At 51.7% G+C, this 13,869-nt stretch overlaps 1 protein-coding gene across 13 annotated transcripts in view; it reads right to left on the minus strand.

The window, feature by feature from the left end:
* PEAK1 (pseudopodium enriched atypical kinase 1) overlaps nucleotides 1-13,869 on the minus strand; it is a 344,458-nt gene that overhangs the window by 65,600 nt on the left and 264,989 nt on the right. For 12 of the 13 annotated variants that reach the window (XM_051834588.2, XM_051834591.2, XM_051834580.2 and 9 more), the window contains one exon: nucleotides 417-3,631. In XM_051834588.2, coding sequence (XP_051690548.2) covers nucleotides 417-3,517 — 3,101 coding nt within the window. In that variant the 5' untranslated portion in view covers nucleotides 3,518-3,631. Of the gene's footprint in view, nucleotides 1-412; nucleotides 3,632-13,869 lie in introns of those variants that run through there. The other variant, XM_051834592.2, reaches the window with a different exon arrangement.

The following is a 13,869-nucleotide window of genomic DNA, read 5'->3' on the forward strand; positions in this document are numbered from 1 at the left end:
CACAGACGCTGCCTCCCAGTGACGTGAGACACACGGAGAAGCTCCTTGAGGCCTCTCGCCCTTCCGGGAGGGAGCGCAGCCCTGCGTGCGCGCCTTTGCCCTGCTTCTTCCTCACGGCACGGCGGCGCGGCAGATCCTGAGCATCCTCCTCACCGCAGCCGAGGTGTCACGGCGTCGCTTTGCCCCTGCGTGCACCAGAACGCGGCACCACTCTGACCACTCTGGCTAAACCCTGGGGCCGTAAACCCTGCTCAGCGCAGGAAGACCATGGCGAGGACGCGCCGATTTCGGAAAGCAGGCGTAAGGACAAACGGTGGCCACGCAGCGCTGGCCAGGCGGTCTCCCACGCCGTGAGAAGCGAGCGCCTGCCGGCGTGTCTCAGAGACCCCCACACCGCGCCCACCTCTGCTCCCTACCTGAGACGTTTCTGAAGGGCCTGTGACGGGGAAGGGTGACTCCTTTCCTTCTTCTCCGAGTCCGGCGACAGCACGTCCTCCGCTCTGCCCTGCTCTGAAGCCGCGGCCTGGCCTGCCCCAGCCTTGCTCTGGTCCACGCCGAGCTGGCCTTGCGCAGGGTCACACCTGTACATGAAGACGAGCGCTGGCTTCTCGCTCGACTCTCCCTTCGCCTCTGTGAACCAGTGATGGCGCTGCACTGGAGGGGGCGGCAGCATGTGGATGACCGTGCCGTCCAGGCCCACCAGCCTCCCCTTCTCCCGCTCTTTCTCTTTGTCGTCGTCCTCGTCCGTTTTCCGGCGGCGGAAGAAGCTTTTGAAGGATATCCAGCGCTTGGGCTTCGCGTCAGCTGCCCGCCGGCTGCCTTCGGAGGGCAGCACGGACTCGGCCTCTGTCGACCGCACGGGGCTGGTGGGCTTGGCCCAGTTGGTGAAATGCCTCTGCAGAAGGTTCCCTGCGTGGTAAGGGGAGGAAGTGGAGCGGGGCGGGGGGAAGGGGGGCGGGGGCTCGCCCTGGGGGCTGCCCACTAATTTGGAGGGAGGAGAGGTGACAGGCTTTGGGAGGGGATCTCTCGGTCCTTTGCTGGTGGGACTTTCGGTGGTCTGAGGTGCTTCGGCCTCCCCACTGGGCTGCGTGGTGAAGAGGGATTGGGGCCGGACGGGTGTGCTCTTCGGGGCGCTCTCGTCGGCACTGCACGCCTTCGGGCTGGACGGCGGGACCTCCGGGGGGGACGGTGGGGGCTGGATGGAAGCCACGATCTGAGAGAGCACCGCGCTGGCTTTCTCCCGGCTGCCACCCGCCGCCGGGGACTCCTGGGACTCCGTTTTGGCCACGGGCTCCCGAGCGCTCCTCTGGATCTTCGCTGGGGAGCTGTGGCTGGAACTGTAGCTCCTCTGCGGTGAAGACTGGCCCCTGCTGAGACAGCTGTTAAACTCCTGCACCTTCTGGGCCACGGAGCCCCTTTTCCGCTCTGCGCTGTTGGAAGACGCCTTGGCCTGGGGGCAGTCGGCGGGTTTGCCAGTGGCCTTATCCGGGGCCCCGGCGTGGCTCTCGGTTTCTATTTCCTCGTAAGTGTGGCTGATGACGCTCGTGGTTTTCTCCTTCACCGAGAGCTCCCCACTTGTCCCCAGAAAACTTTTGTAGATGGCCAGATTGTCGTATGCATTCGGATTGATGACAATGGGCACTTTGATGGCATTTTTGGAACTCCGAGCGTACGTGGGCTCGTCGTGAATGATGATCGGGAAAGGCGGCATCCCGGCATTGTTGTAACTATTGAACTTTATTTCGGACAAGTTCGGTGACTTGACAGGGATGGTTTTGGAGGAAATGTTTGTAGCTGTGGGCGACGTAGGTGCGGACTTGTGACAGTTTTTCCTGGGAGGCACGTTGGGTCCAGTTCCACCGGTAATTAACTCCACTTTCGGTATCTTCTGTCTTGGACTGGTGCTGGAAGTCCACACTTCCTGGTATCGTATTGCACTGGACTTCTGGAAATGGGCACTTATTTGTCCTGGGGTCGGCGCAGGCGATGTCACAGGAGAGCTCGGAGTGGAGACGGAGCCTTTTGTCTTGGAGCTGCCGACAGGGCCCTCGAGGTGTTCGCTGGCCATGGCTGCTGACACGTCCACCACCGTATACGGCTTGCACAGTGGCTGCTCCAGGTTCACCACTCGGTAGGGCTTCGCTTGCTCTTCTACGGGGACGAGGTTGATGGTCACGGCTTGCCCAGCGACATCCGTGGAGGCTTTGCCCTCCTGCTTCTCCGTCTGCACGGCGATTTTGCCGTCCTTCTCTTCTAATCGGAGGGCGAGGACTGCTTTGTGCGTCTCTGGCGCTTTGGCTGCGTTTTTGGAAGCTTGTGATGGGTCCTTCTCCTGACTGCTACCCAGGAGGCTCTCGGGACTGGGCTCCATTTCCTTCGTGTCCTCGGGGTCTCCTGGGTTGCCAGGAGATAACCCCCCATTGCAAATCTTCTGAGACAAACTGCTGGCTGTCTCGGAACGGGATTCCTCCATGAGAGAGGAGTCTGGGGAGGTGGAGTCAGAGGACAGCATGCTCTGGACACTTCCCTGCCCGCAGGAGGCCACGGAGCGCTCCTCATAGCCATTCAGGATCTCGTCGTAGCTGTCGTCGTAGTCGACAGCACAGATCCTCTGCAGGGACTTGTTTCGCAGGGGGACCGTATTCCACTTTTTGTCCACGAAGAAGCGAACCGGAGACAGAGTGTTGGCCCTGAAGTTGGCGAAGCGAGGCTGCCCTCGCATGCGGATCTCCATGGCCAGCAGCTCCTCGTCGCTCTCATCCCAGCTCTCGCGCTCCTCCTCCAGGTTGCTGAAAAGCACGTCCTCCTCGCTCTCCTCGCCGCTGGAGAACTCGGGGTAACAGAACCGGCCCCCTTCGTTGCTGATCACTTCTGTGCTCCCGCTCAGAACCACGTGCTTGCCCTGAGCGTCCCTCGTGCCGCCCAGCATGCAGCTTGGGGGGAGCTTTCTCTCCAGGGACCGTTTGTAGCAGTCATTTATCCTCCCCAAGAAGGTCTCCCTGGAGTTGGCCTCGCTGCCCCCGGTCTGAGGGGCGGCGTCCAGGCCCGCGATCTCCTTGAGCACTTCGGTCAGCCCGCTGTTGTTGTTGTTGGCGACCTTCGTGCTGTCGGTGCCGCCGTAAGGCTTGGGAACGTGGCTAAGCCCTTCGCCGTCGTCCTGGTTGTTGTTCAGTGGCTTCTGACTCAAGGCGGTCCTGTTTCGGTTCCATCCCACGATGACAGGCTTGTTCTCGCAGTGTTCCTGGATGCTAAGCTCCCCACACACACTTTGCCCATCTGCCACCATCATCGTGGGCTTCACAGCTATCGTGGGTTTTTTAGCCACAGGAGGCCGGAAATTCCCCGTGTTCCTGATGCGGTGGTTGTTGCTCTGGTTGGCATTCGTTTTCACGTTGCCGTGGGTGACGGGCGCCTGCTCAGAGTCCGGGGGGAGCTGGTGCAAGCTTTTAGGTTTAAAGCAATTCTTGCATTCACCAGGTTTCCAAACGTGTTCAGTAAAGGTGTTACAAGCAGACATTTTTAAAGATAGAACTTCACAGACAGTGCTTTCCTTTCAGCGCATGGCAAAACTTTCACCTGTTAGTGTCCGCGTGGCCTCCGTGGTCTAGCAGCTCTTCCAAGTGCAGTCGGTCTGGGGGTGGGGAGGGCAGGGAGGAAAAAGAAAACAAATCTGAATGGGAAAGGAACTACGAAGCAAGTGACTCAAGATTCAAAAACTAGGTTCATTCTCAAAACGTTCTTTAAGTTAAAGACGCAGAGATAAACTAGGGTACTCCATTTTCATTTTCCTTCTTTGGCCAATCAGCATCTTGGAAAGCTTTTAGCCTTTTTTTCTTAAAATTGAGAGGCAGAGAGATATACAAAGAGAGACAAGGAGCCAGAGAGAGAGAGAGAGAGAGAGAGAGAAAGCAAGAGGGAGAGAGAGAGAAGGTGAGAGAGAGGGAGAGAGAGAGAAGGAGGGAGAGAGAGAGATACAAAGAGAGACAAAGAGCCAGAGAGAGAGAGACAGAGAGAGAGAGAGAGCAAGAGGGAGAGAGAGAGTGTGTGAGAGAGAGGGAGAGAAGGAGAGAGAGAGAGAGATACAAAGAGCCAGAGAGAGAGAAAGAGAGAGCAAGAGGGAGAGAGTGTGTGTGAGAGAGGGAGAGAGTGTGAGAGAAGGGGAGAGAAGCAGAGAGAGAAAGAGAGGGAGAGGCAGAGATATACAAAGAGAGACAAGGAGCCAGAGAGAGAGAGAGAGAGAGAGAGAGCAAGAGGGAGAGAAAGAGAGTGTGAAAGAGAGGAAGAAGGAAAGAGAGAGGGAAAGAAGCACAGAGAGGCAGAGGCAGAGATATGCAAAGAGAGATAAGCAGTCAGGGATAGAGAGAGAGGTCCCCCATCTGCCTGCTTGTTCACTCCCCAAATGTCCTCAACAGTTGAGAGCAGGTTGCAGCTAGAGCTAGAAGCCTATCCAGGTCTTCCAGGTGGGTGACAGTAACCCAATCACTGAGCCTTCACCACAGCCTCCCAACGTCTGTACTGGCATGAAGTTAGAGCCGGTAGCCAGGGGCTGGCACCATGGCGCAATGGGTTAAGTCATGGCCTGTGGTGCTGGCATCCCATTTGGGTATGGGTTTGTTCCAGCCACTCCATTTCCAATCCAACTCTCTTCTGATGTACCTGGGAAAGCAGCAGAGGATGGCCAAGTCCTTGGGCCCCTGCACCCATGTGGGAGACCCAGAAGAAGTTCCTGGCTTTGGCCTGGTAGAAGCTCTAGTCTATGCAGCCATTTGGTGAGTGAACCAGCAGAAGGAAGATCTATGTATTTATTTATTTGAAAGGCAGGGTTACAGAGAGGCAGAGGCAGAGAGAGAGATCTTTTATCCGTTGGTTCACTCCCCAAATGGCCACAATGGCCAGAGATGGGCCTATCTGAAGCCAGGAGCCAGGAGCCTCTTCTGTGTCTCCCATGTGGGTGCAGGAGCCCAAGAACTTAGGCCAACTTCTGCTGCTTTCCCAGGTACATCAGCAGGGAGTTGGATTTGAAGGGAACAGCTGGGACTTGAACCCATGCCCAAATGGGATGTTGGTGCTGCAGGTGGTGGGTGGCCTTACCTGTAACGGCACAGCACTGGCCCCAAATAAATCTCTTTTAAAAAAAAGTCAGTAGTGAGAGCCAGGAATCAAACTTAGGTATGCTGATATGAGGTAAATATCTTAACCTCTAGGCTAAATACCTGCCCCAGTTGTTAGCTTTCTAACCATAATTTTATGCACTCTTTATTAAACCCTATATAATCTTGATACTTCTGTAGAGTGACAGGTGTACTGCAGCCTCCCCTCTCAGGAGACGTGCCTGATGCTCTCTGTTCTCAATCAACCTTTTTAATACTCCTTACTTTGCTGTAGGCTTCACTTCTATCCACCCTTGAAATTTCAGATATTTCAATGGGACCCTTCAAGGTCAATGCATTCAAAATGAATCCTCTGGTTACCCTTTTTCTCAGCTCTGAGGAATGAACTAACTAGCTCTGCTCCACCCCGCTCCACCCACCATCTTTCTTTGTCCTATGTTTCGGTTAATGTCATCACCGTCTGGCTAGATAGCTAAGCTTCAGCCCGCAGACCACCCTCGACAGCTCTCTCCTGACTTCTCACTCATGTCTCTGACACTTGGCCAGCCTTGTGAATTTCCCCCCCTGCATTTCCCTGGACGCCGTTCTTGTTCTTGCCATCCGCAGTCACTGCTAGTAGTTCAGACGCCCCCTATCTCCTGCCTAGGTCACTGTGATGGCTCGGTAACTGATCTCCACGCCTGCTGTCTCACCCCTTCCAATCCATCCCATACGCTTGCTGCTCACACTGTGTGCCTGGGGGAGCAATACTGGCCCTACCTGGAAACTTGTGGAAACGCAAGTATCCTGGGTCCAGTGCCAGACCTACTGAATCAGAATTTGGTGATTCTACTATTCACTCTATATTTCAATTAGAACCAACTTTCTAAAATGCCAGGATGACCCGTCTTAGTAATAAGCTTAAAAACTATTCTGTGGCTCAGTCTTACCTAATGCACTGGCTCCCAAGTGTCAGTGTGCAAACTGGGGCGGGGGGTGGGGGGCTGCGAGTAAATAAGAACCACCTAGGAGAACGACCTTCCAGCCGCCTAGTCCATCTTTGGGGAAGAACCCAGGAATCTGAATCTTCCCAGGCTCCAGGTAATTCTGGTGCAGGGAGATGCTGGAGCCTCTGGGCAACAGGAGGGACCCAAGTGCCCCAGCCTTTCAGGATACGGCCCTCGCCTCCCTTCCAGCCTCACGTCCTGGAACTCTGCAAGTCTCGTCGCACCCTAAATCCTACTAGGCTGCTCACTTCCCCACGGTATTACCGAAGCCCCTCAAACAAGACCCAGCTGCATAAATATGTGCTTCTACTTTTAATTGTCTGATTCCCCACTAGTTTCTGAGATCTTTTAACGCACAAGCTGTATCTATCTTCGTCTCTGTATGTCTAGCATAAAGACAATGAACACTGATGGAAAGTGCTGGTTTTGAGAACTGTTGAAACCATGACCCTTGCAGCTTTCTCTTATCTTGGGCACGTGGCTGCTGACTTCCCACAGAACACCAGCAGTCCGATGGTTCTGGCCCGTCAGAACCATGTTAATAATGGGGTTGAAGTATCACCATGTTCCTGAATCTGTTATATGAAATATGTGAAAATTGTATGACTTAAATAAATTAAATTTTAAAAAACTCATGTCAATCGTTAGTTGTACAGAACTTCACCCTGGGACAATGACAGGGACAGGACCCTTACTTGGTCCAGAAACTCAGCCTTCCTGGCAAGTTACTGTATGTTCTAAGGACCAGAAATATTTTCTTTAGCTGAATACAGAGTGAGGTCCCTCACATACAATGCTGAAAGCACTGTGCCTCAGTGGAAGAAGTACAAGTTAAGGACGAAAGAGGTCCATGCAGACGGCCCTGTGACCCAGTGAGGATAAAACACATCCTCAGGTGTTTGCTTGAAAACATTTATTTAGTCTTTCAGATGTTTTAAAAGCTTTAATCCCAGGATCTGGTGCTGTGGCACAGTGGGTTAATGCCCTGGCCTGAAGCGCTGGCATCCCATATGGGTGCCGGTTCAAGACCTGGCTGCTCCACTTCCGATCCAGCTCTCTGCTGTGGCCTGGGAAAGCAGCAGAAAATGGCCCAAGTCCTTGAGCCCCGGCCTGCGTGGGAGACCTAGAAGAAGCTCCTGGCTTCGGATTGGCGCAGCTCCGGCTGCTGTGGCCAGTTGGGGAGTGAACCATCAAATGGAGGACCTCTCTCTCTCTCTCTGCCTCTCCTCTCTCTGTGTAACTCAGACTTTCAAATAAATAAATAAATAAATAAATAAATAAATCTTTTTAAAAAAAGCTTTAATCCCTGAGTTGGGAAAGCCATTTCCTCCCGGTCTGAGACTGGACACTGTGAACAAGGCCAAGAGCGGCAGGAATCAGGTGAGAGGAGAGCAGCGGTCCGGCCCGCGGTGAGCAAGGCCAAGAGCGGCAGGAATCAGGTGAGAGGAGAGCAGCGGTCCGGCCCGCGGTGAGCAAGGCCAAGAGCGGCAGGAATCAGGTGAGAGGAGAGCAGCAGTCCGGCCCGCGGAGCCTTTCAGACTTCATCCTCAGGGCAGTGGGAAGCCACCTACGGGCTTTGAGTAGGGGACACACCATGCTCCAATGTGCATTTAAAAAAGACGACTCTGAACACAAAACACACTTAGGAATACAGGTAACAAATATGTGCGAAATCTGAAATCTAGATGTGGAAAAGCACAAAAACCGGGTGAGACCACCCAAGGAGACCTAAATAAATGGAGACGTATCAAAGTTCTCAACATTATTAAGACGTCAGTTCTCCCCAAACCCATCTGATTCAACACCATTCCAATCAGAATCAGAGCACGACTGTTGTAGACTGATTCTAAAAATCATGAAGTTGGGATTTCTGAGTGCACCAGCAGAAGTCAGGGGCACACGGTCACACTGGCTTGTTCACAGGCGTCCCTGGCTGCTTCTTGCCACAGGAGTGTGGAGTGGTGATGGCAGGGACGGTGTGCCGCTCATTCCTCTGAGAGCTTTCCAGCTCTCTGCAGGCGGCAGGGTCCCCGCTGGTGCACACGTCACCCTTACAGCACCATCACAGGTGCATACTAGCAGGTGCACTTTAAATCATTTCTGAAGGGCCTGTGCCGCAGCTCACTAGGCTAATCCTCCACCTAGCGGCGCCGGCACACCGGGTTCTAGTCCCGGTCGGGGCGCCGGATTCTGTCCCGGTTGCCCCTCTTCCAGGTCAGCTCTCTGCTGTGGCTCGGGAGTGCAGTGGAGGATGGCCCAGGTGCTTGGGCCCTGCACCTCATGGGAGACCAGGAGAAGCACCTGGCTCCTGCCATCGGATCAGCGCGGTGCACCGGCCGCCGCGGCCATTGGAGGGTGAACCAACGGCAAAGGAAGACCTTTCTCTCTGTCTCTCTCTCTCACTGTCCACTCCGCCTGTCAAAATCAATCAATCAATCAATCAATCAATCAATCAATCAGTTCTGAGGAGAGGAAACACTGACTTTGAACCCTAATTCTTGCAAAAAAGAGTTAGTAGACCTGTATTACAAAATATGGTACTTCATTATATTTTCAATTTTGTCAGAAATTCTGTACGAATTTGTTTTCTCTCTTGTTATCAAATATCTAAATAATACCTTTCATTTTGCCTAGTGCCTGGCAAAACTCCAAAATACTTACTCTCTGGTCCTTTACGGAAAAAGTTTGCTGCTGATACCTGACACAGATTACAAGAGAATAGAGAACAGACCTGCAGAAGTGTAGTCAAGTGATTTCTGACAAAGATGAAGGCATAATCTTTTCATCCAATGATGCTGCAACAGCTGGATATTCACAGGCAAAAAAATGAACCTTGATCTACACCTCACACCATACACAAACACGAATTCATATTGGACCACAGACCTAAGTATAATAATCTAACACTTTGAAATTTTTAGAAGATGACACAAGAGACAAATTGTTGTGGCCTTCTGTTAGGCAGAATTCTGAGACACAAAATCAAAACCATGTTCTAAAAAGAAAACTGATAATTTGAACCTCATAAAAATGAAAAATATTTGCTCCACCAAAGACAGAACTAGGAAATGAAGACAAGCCACAGATAAGAAGGATTTTTTTTTTGCAAAGTACATATGTGATAAAGGACTTTTTATCTAGAATGTATAAAGACCTTTCAAAGTTCAATGAAAAGAAAGTAATCTAATAAAAACCAGGAAAAAAACCCTCAGCAGATACCTGATTAAAGATATATGGATTCATATACACATGTGGCAGATTCTAAATACCACTGGTCATGTGAAAATGCAAATTTAAATTACAGTGAGCTACTGCTGCACATTTATCAGAACGGCTGAAACAGAAACAAAAACTGATCTGTACTAGCAAGGATGTGGAGGAACTGGAAGGCTCATGCATTATGGGTAGGGATGCAATGTACAGGCACTTTGAACAGTTTGGCAGTTTCTTATAAAGTTAACCATAAGCTTACCTTGGAACCCAGTAATTCCACTCCAACATATCTGCCCCAGAACACTTCTGTTTATTGTAAAACTGATGCATAAAGGTTTACAACGAAACACTGCAAACAAGCCACTGTGTGGTGGTGGCTCCCCAACTGCACGCGTTTATCACAAGTCATACAGAGCAGTGCACTAAAAGCTGTTACTGTCTGCAGGTAAAGACGGCTTCGGTGGCTGGGGGAACAGGACAGGAGGCGAGGGGACCCTTAAAGGGGCGGATGTGCGGGGTGCCGGTCCAAGTCCTGGCACCTCCGCTCTGACCCCCTTCTTACCAATGCATCCTACGAGGCAGCAGATGACGTCTCAAGTGCTTGGGTCCCTGCCCCCAACTGAGAGCCCAGGATGGAGTTCCACACTCCTTGCTGTGGCCCAGCCATGGCTGCTGTGGGCATCCGGGGGTAAACCAGTGGGTGGAAGATATCCCTCAATTATAAACAAGATAAAGGACTGACACGAATAAAGTAAGATCTGATGAGAATGCGCTGCTGAAGGGCAAATGGAAAATGAGACTTCAGTGTGCCCGCTGGACTCGGCCCTGGGAGTTCCACAGTGGCCCCAGCAGGAACCCCAGATGCTGGCGTGGCTGAACGAGGCGACAAGTGACAGCGGCTAACTTTTTGGAGAGATGTAGGTGGGAACTGGAAGGAAGAAAGGTCTGAGGCAGTCGAGACCCAGAAAGGAGTTCCTAGGGGAGAAACTAGGTAATGTTAAATGACAACACTCGGGCAAGACACGGGGCAGTTGGAGAGGCTGAGAAGACAGGAAGAAAGAGAGGAAAATCGTTACCCTAGAAAGTTACAAGCCAGGCCAGGCCCCTCATTCAAGCCTTCTGTTTTACGAGCGATGAACCGAAGCCCAGGAGACAAAGTGACTTCCCTAAGGCTCCACAGTGAGTGAGAGGGACCCAGATCTCGGACTCAAGGCTGTTGCCACTTACAGTATGTTTTGCTTTTCTAAATTGTTTTTCCTTTTGTAGATTTCTTTTGTGTAACTGTACATGCTTGCTGTGCAAATTCAGGAAAAGCATAAAGAAAACAGAAACCATGTGTAAGCCTATTATTCAGAGGCTGCTTCTGTTGGCAGTTTGTAGCAGGTCTGGTCAGCCACTGAACATTTAAAAAACCTTTTTCTTCTTGTGTACTTAGTGTTATTTTGGCACTGACTACAAAAGAATCAGCCACCCTGGCCCAATATCTTGTTAACCAAGCGAAACTCATTCCTGATAAGAGCCAGATTAAGTTCTCTCTTTGTAAGTAGTGCAGCATATTTTCTTTTTGCAAGACGGGTACATAAATCCCCCACTTTGAGTGTAGGTTAATTTGGTCAATGGATGGCTCCGGAACTGATCAGCAGCTATCACGTCATGAACAGACTCGCCAAGTGAGCTTCACAAGGAACACAACCAGCTCACGCCAGGGCTGTGCGCAGCAGGAACTCATCTGGGATTTGGCACTCGTTTGCAAGTTCTATGTCCATCTGTATCCACACTGCCATGAAACGGAGACGAACCAAGCAAACACCTTTAACAAGCACCAGATGGAGCTGCTGTCTAAGCCACAGAACTTGAACTTTTGAGGGCTTCTTTTTAAACACCAATTATGTTTGGAGACAAAGATATGCACTTAAAGACGTTGTCCAGATTATTTTAACTCATAACAGGCTCACAGAGAGAGAAGCTGTACCATATGCACAAATGGCCCACGCGCAACCCATGCCCTCTGAAATGACTTCAGTGGCAACCGCCGACAACCAGCAGCTTTCCTGCTCCACACTGACACTCCCCAAACGGGAAACTCCAGTCCCCAAAGTTACGCTCAGGACAGAAGCAATCCGTCTCCGGAGGCACTCACACAGGAAGCGCAGCGTGCATGCTGGCGTGTTCTATTTATCTGCCAGAACAGGTCTGGCACAGAGTGCCCACGTGGGATGGTTGATAAGAGCAGCTCATTTGTCTCCGCAGTCCTTATAACCTCATGGCAAACCCTCTGGATGAAATGGTCCGTGGGAGAGTACAGTGGCTGAAGCTGTCCCCACCAGCTAACCAGGATTCCAGGGTCTAAAACTCTATTTCATATTTGACAGATTTCAGGACCAAAGCCCTTCTGGCTATAGGTGAAAGCCATTCAAGAGTAGCCTATTTCACTTCAAGCCATGACAGCTTTTTAAGAACCTATTACTGCCTTTTTTTTTTTTATACTCTCTCTACCGCTGTACAATGACAATAATTAGTTTGCTTCCAGCCTAATAGTCTCTAGCAGACTCCATGCATGACAACCACATGCACACTGGACTTCAATCGCAAAATAAACTGGCCTGCAGAAAGGGTGGGAGCACCTCAAGCTGGACACGACTGGCTCCAGCACAAAGGAGCACCACGCACAGAGTGCTTCCTCACAGCACCCCAGGAGAATCAGACGACAGTAAAGGAGGACGGGGAGCGGATGCGACGTTCCTCCAGAGTCCCGCGGCCCCCGCGGCTCTGTCTCCCGCAGATCTGCCACAGCGCCCTCGCCGCTCTGCCCGGGCTGGGGAGGGCGCTCACAGCGAGCAGCCGCGGTCTCCAGGATGCTGGGCTCTCCTAGGGCTTTGCAACGGAGCGTGTGGGTCACTTCTATAAAAGGGAAAGGAAAGTGTGACAGTGGTCCCACGTCACTCTTCCCAACCTTTCCTTCTCCCACAGGGAAAAACGCTGACCCGACGCCTTGACCAGCTGCCAAACCCCGCAGCAGATGACTAAAAGGGTGGGGAGAGGAAGTGAGAGCAGAGCAGGAAGAGGTTTTGCAAGAGATAAAACACAGCTTTAACTTGGTGCACAAATGGAAATTCCATGAATAAAAAGAATCTTCTTAATTGGAGATTGAAAAAGACAGACAGACTAATACAAAACAACCCAGACACACAGCTTCTTGGTATGTCAAGACTTTACAACATGAAGCTCTCTTGTCCAAAAAAGAAAACAAAACAAAACCTGCTTGATTTTGAAAGACCAAGTAAAAATCCATCAGAAACCTGCCGAGGCTAGGCGTTTTCAGTTGTTCTGGTCACGACAGTGTTCTGACAGGTTCCTGTCGCGAGGCGGGCCTCTCAGGTAAGGACTGTGCAACAGCAAACGCACACGGCACGGCAGCACCACTCAGCCTCCCAGCCACCTCTCAGAAACGGCAGAGACGCAGAGAGACAGAGATCTCCCATCTTCTGGCTCCCTTCCCAGATGCCTGAACAGCCATTTTCAGGACTGGACCAGGCCAGAGCCAGGAGCAAGGAACTCAATCCAGGTCTCCCAGATGGGTGGTGGCGAGGTCCCAAGTACTTGAGCCACCACCTGCTGCCTCCCAGGGTCTGATAAGTGGGAAGCTGGAAATGCAAGTGGAGGCAGGATTCGAACCCAAGCACTCCACTCAAGTCACTGTATAAAGTTCTTCGATGAACTAGTTTAATACTAATGCTACTCCTAATTATTATTATAAGACTGCTAGTAATTAATTATAAGACCATAAGTCCCTAGAAGGCAGGGCTATGTCTTTTTCATCTTTATATATCTTGGATTGCTTAGCACATACTACATACTAAGTAAGTGTTTGCTTAATAATAATTCTAGTTAGTATTTGCTATTTGAAGCACTTTGCCCATGACAATTCTCAATTCGCACAAAACTCCCATGACATGCACACTATTGTCAGACTTGCCCAAGGTCACCCAGCTAATGAATGGCAGAGCCAGATGGCCGAGGGCATACACAGATGCCTGAATGGTGGGACTCGGCCGTCCGTGGCACCCGGCGGTGCTTTAGGCACAAGGACCGCAGCACCTGAACGGTAGTTCACGCAGCAGCAGCGGCACTGTCCACTAGAGTAGAATTCCACTGTGAATGGAGAAGGGCTACAGGGAGACAGGCCCACACATGTCCAGTGCGGCGCTTAGACACACGGCTCGTGGGCTGTCCCGAAGCTCTGTCTCTTGTGCCTTTGAGTGTCGAGGGAGTGAACATGAGGAGGCAAATCATGCCAGACCGTCTGTCCAGCCCAGTCTGAGTCCAAGCCATCCTGAAGTGGACAGTGCGACGCTGCTGATGTCATGCTGTGCTCCTCCTCTCCGCTGCCCCGTCCTCAGGGCCACCTGTCTACGAAGCAGAGGGAGCTGGACCGGAGGCTAAATTAGGGAGTCAGTGCTGAGTGACAGGTGAGAAGACAGGTCATCTCTGGTTTCTTAAAAAAAGGGAGTGAGATAGGGGAGACAGGGACGGTGTTGGCCTAGGATTCACAGGGGTTA

The sequence above is a fragment of the Oryctolagus cuniculus genome, chromosome 12 (genome assembly GCF_964237555.1).
Source record: "Oryctolagus cuniculus chromosome 12, mOryCun1.1, whole genome shotgun sequence".
NCBI lineage: Eukaryota > Metazoa > Chordata > Mammalia > Lagomorpha > Leporidae > Oryctolagus > Oryctolagus cuniculus.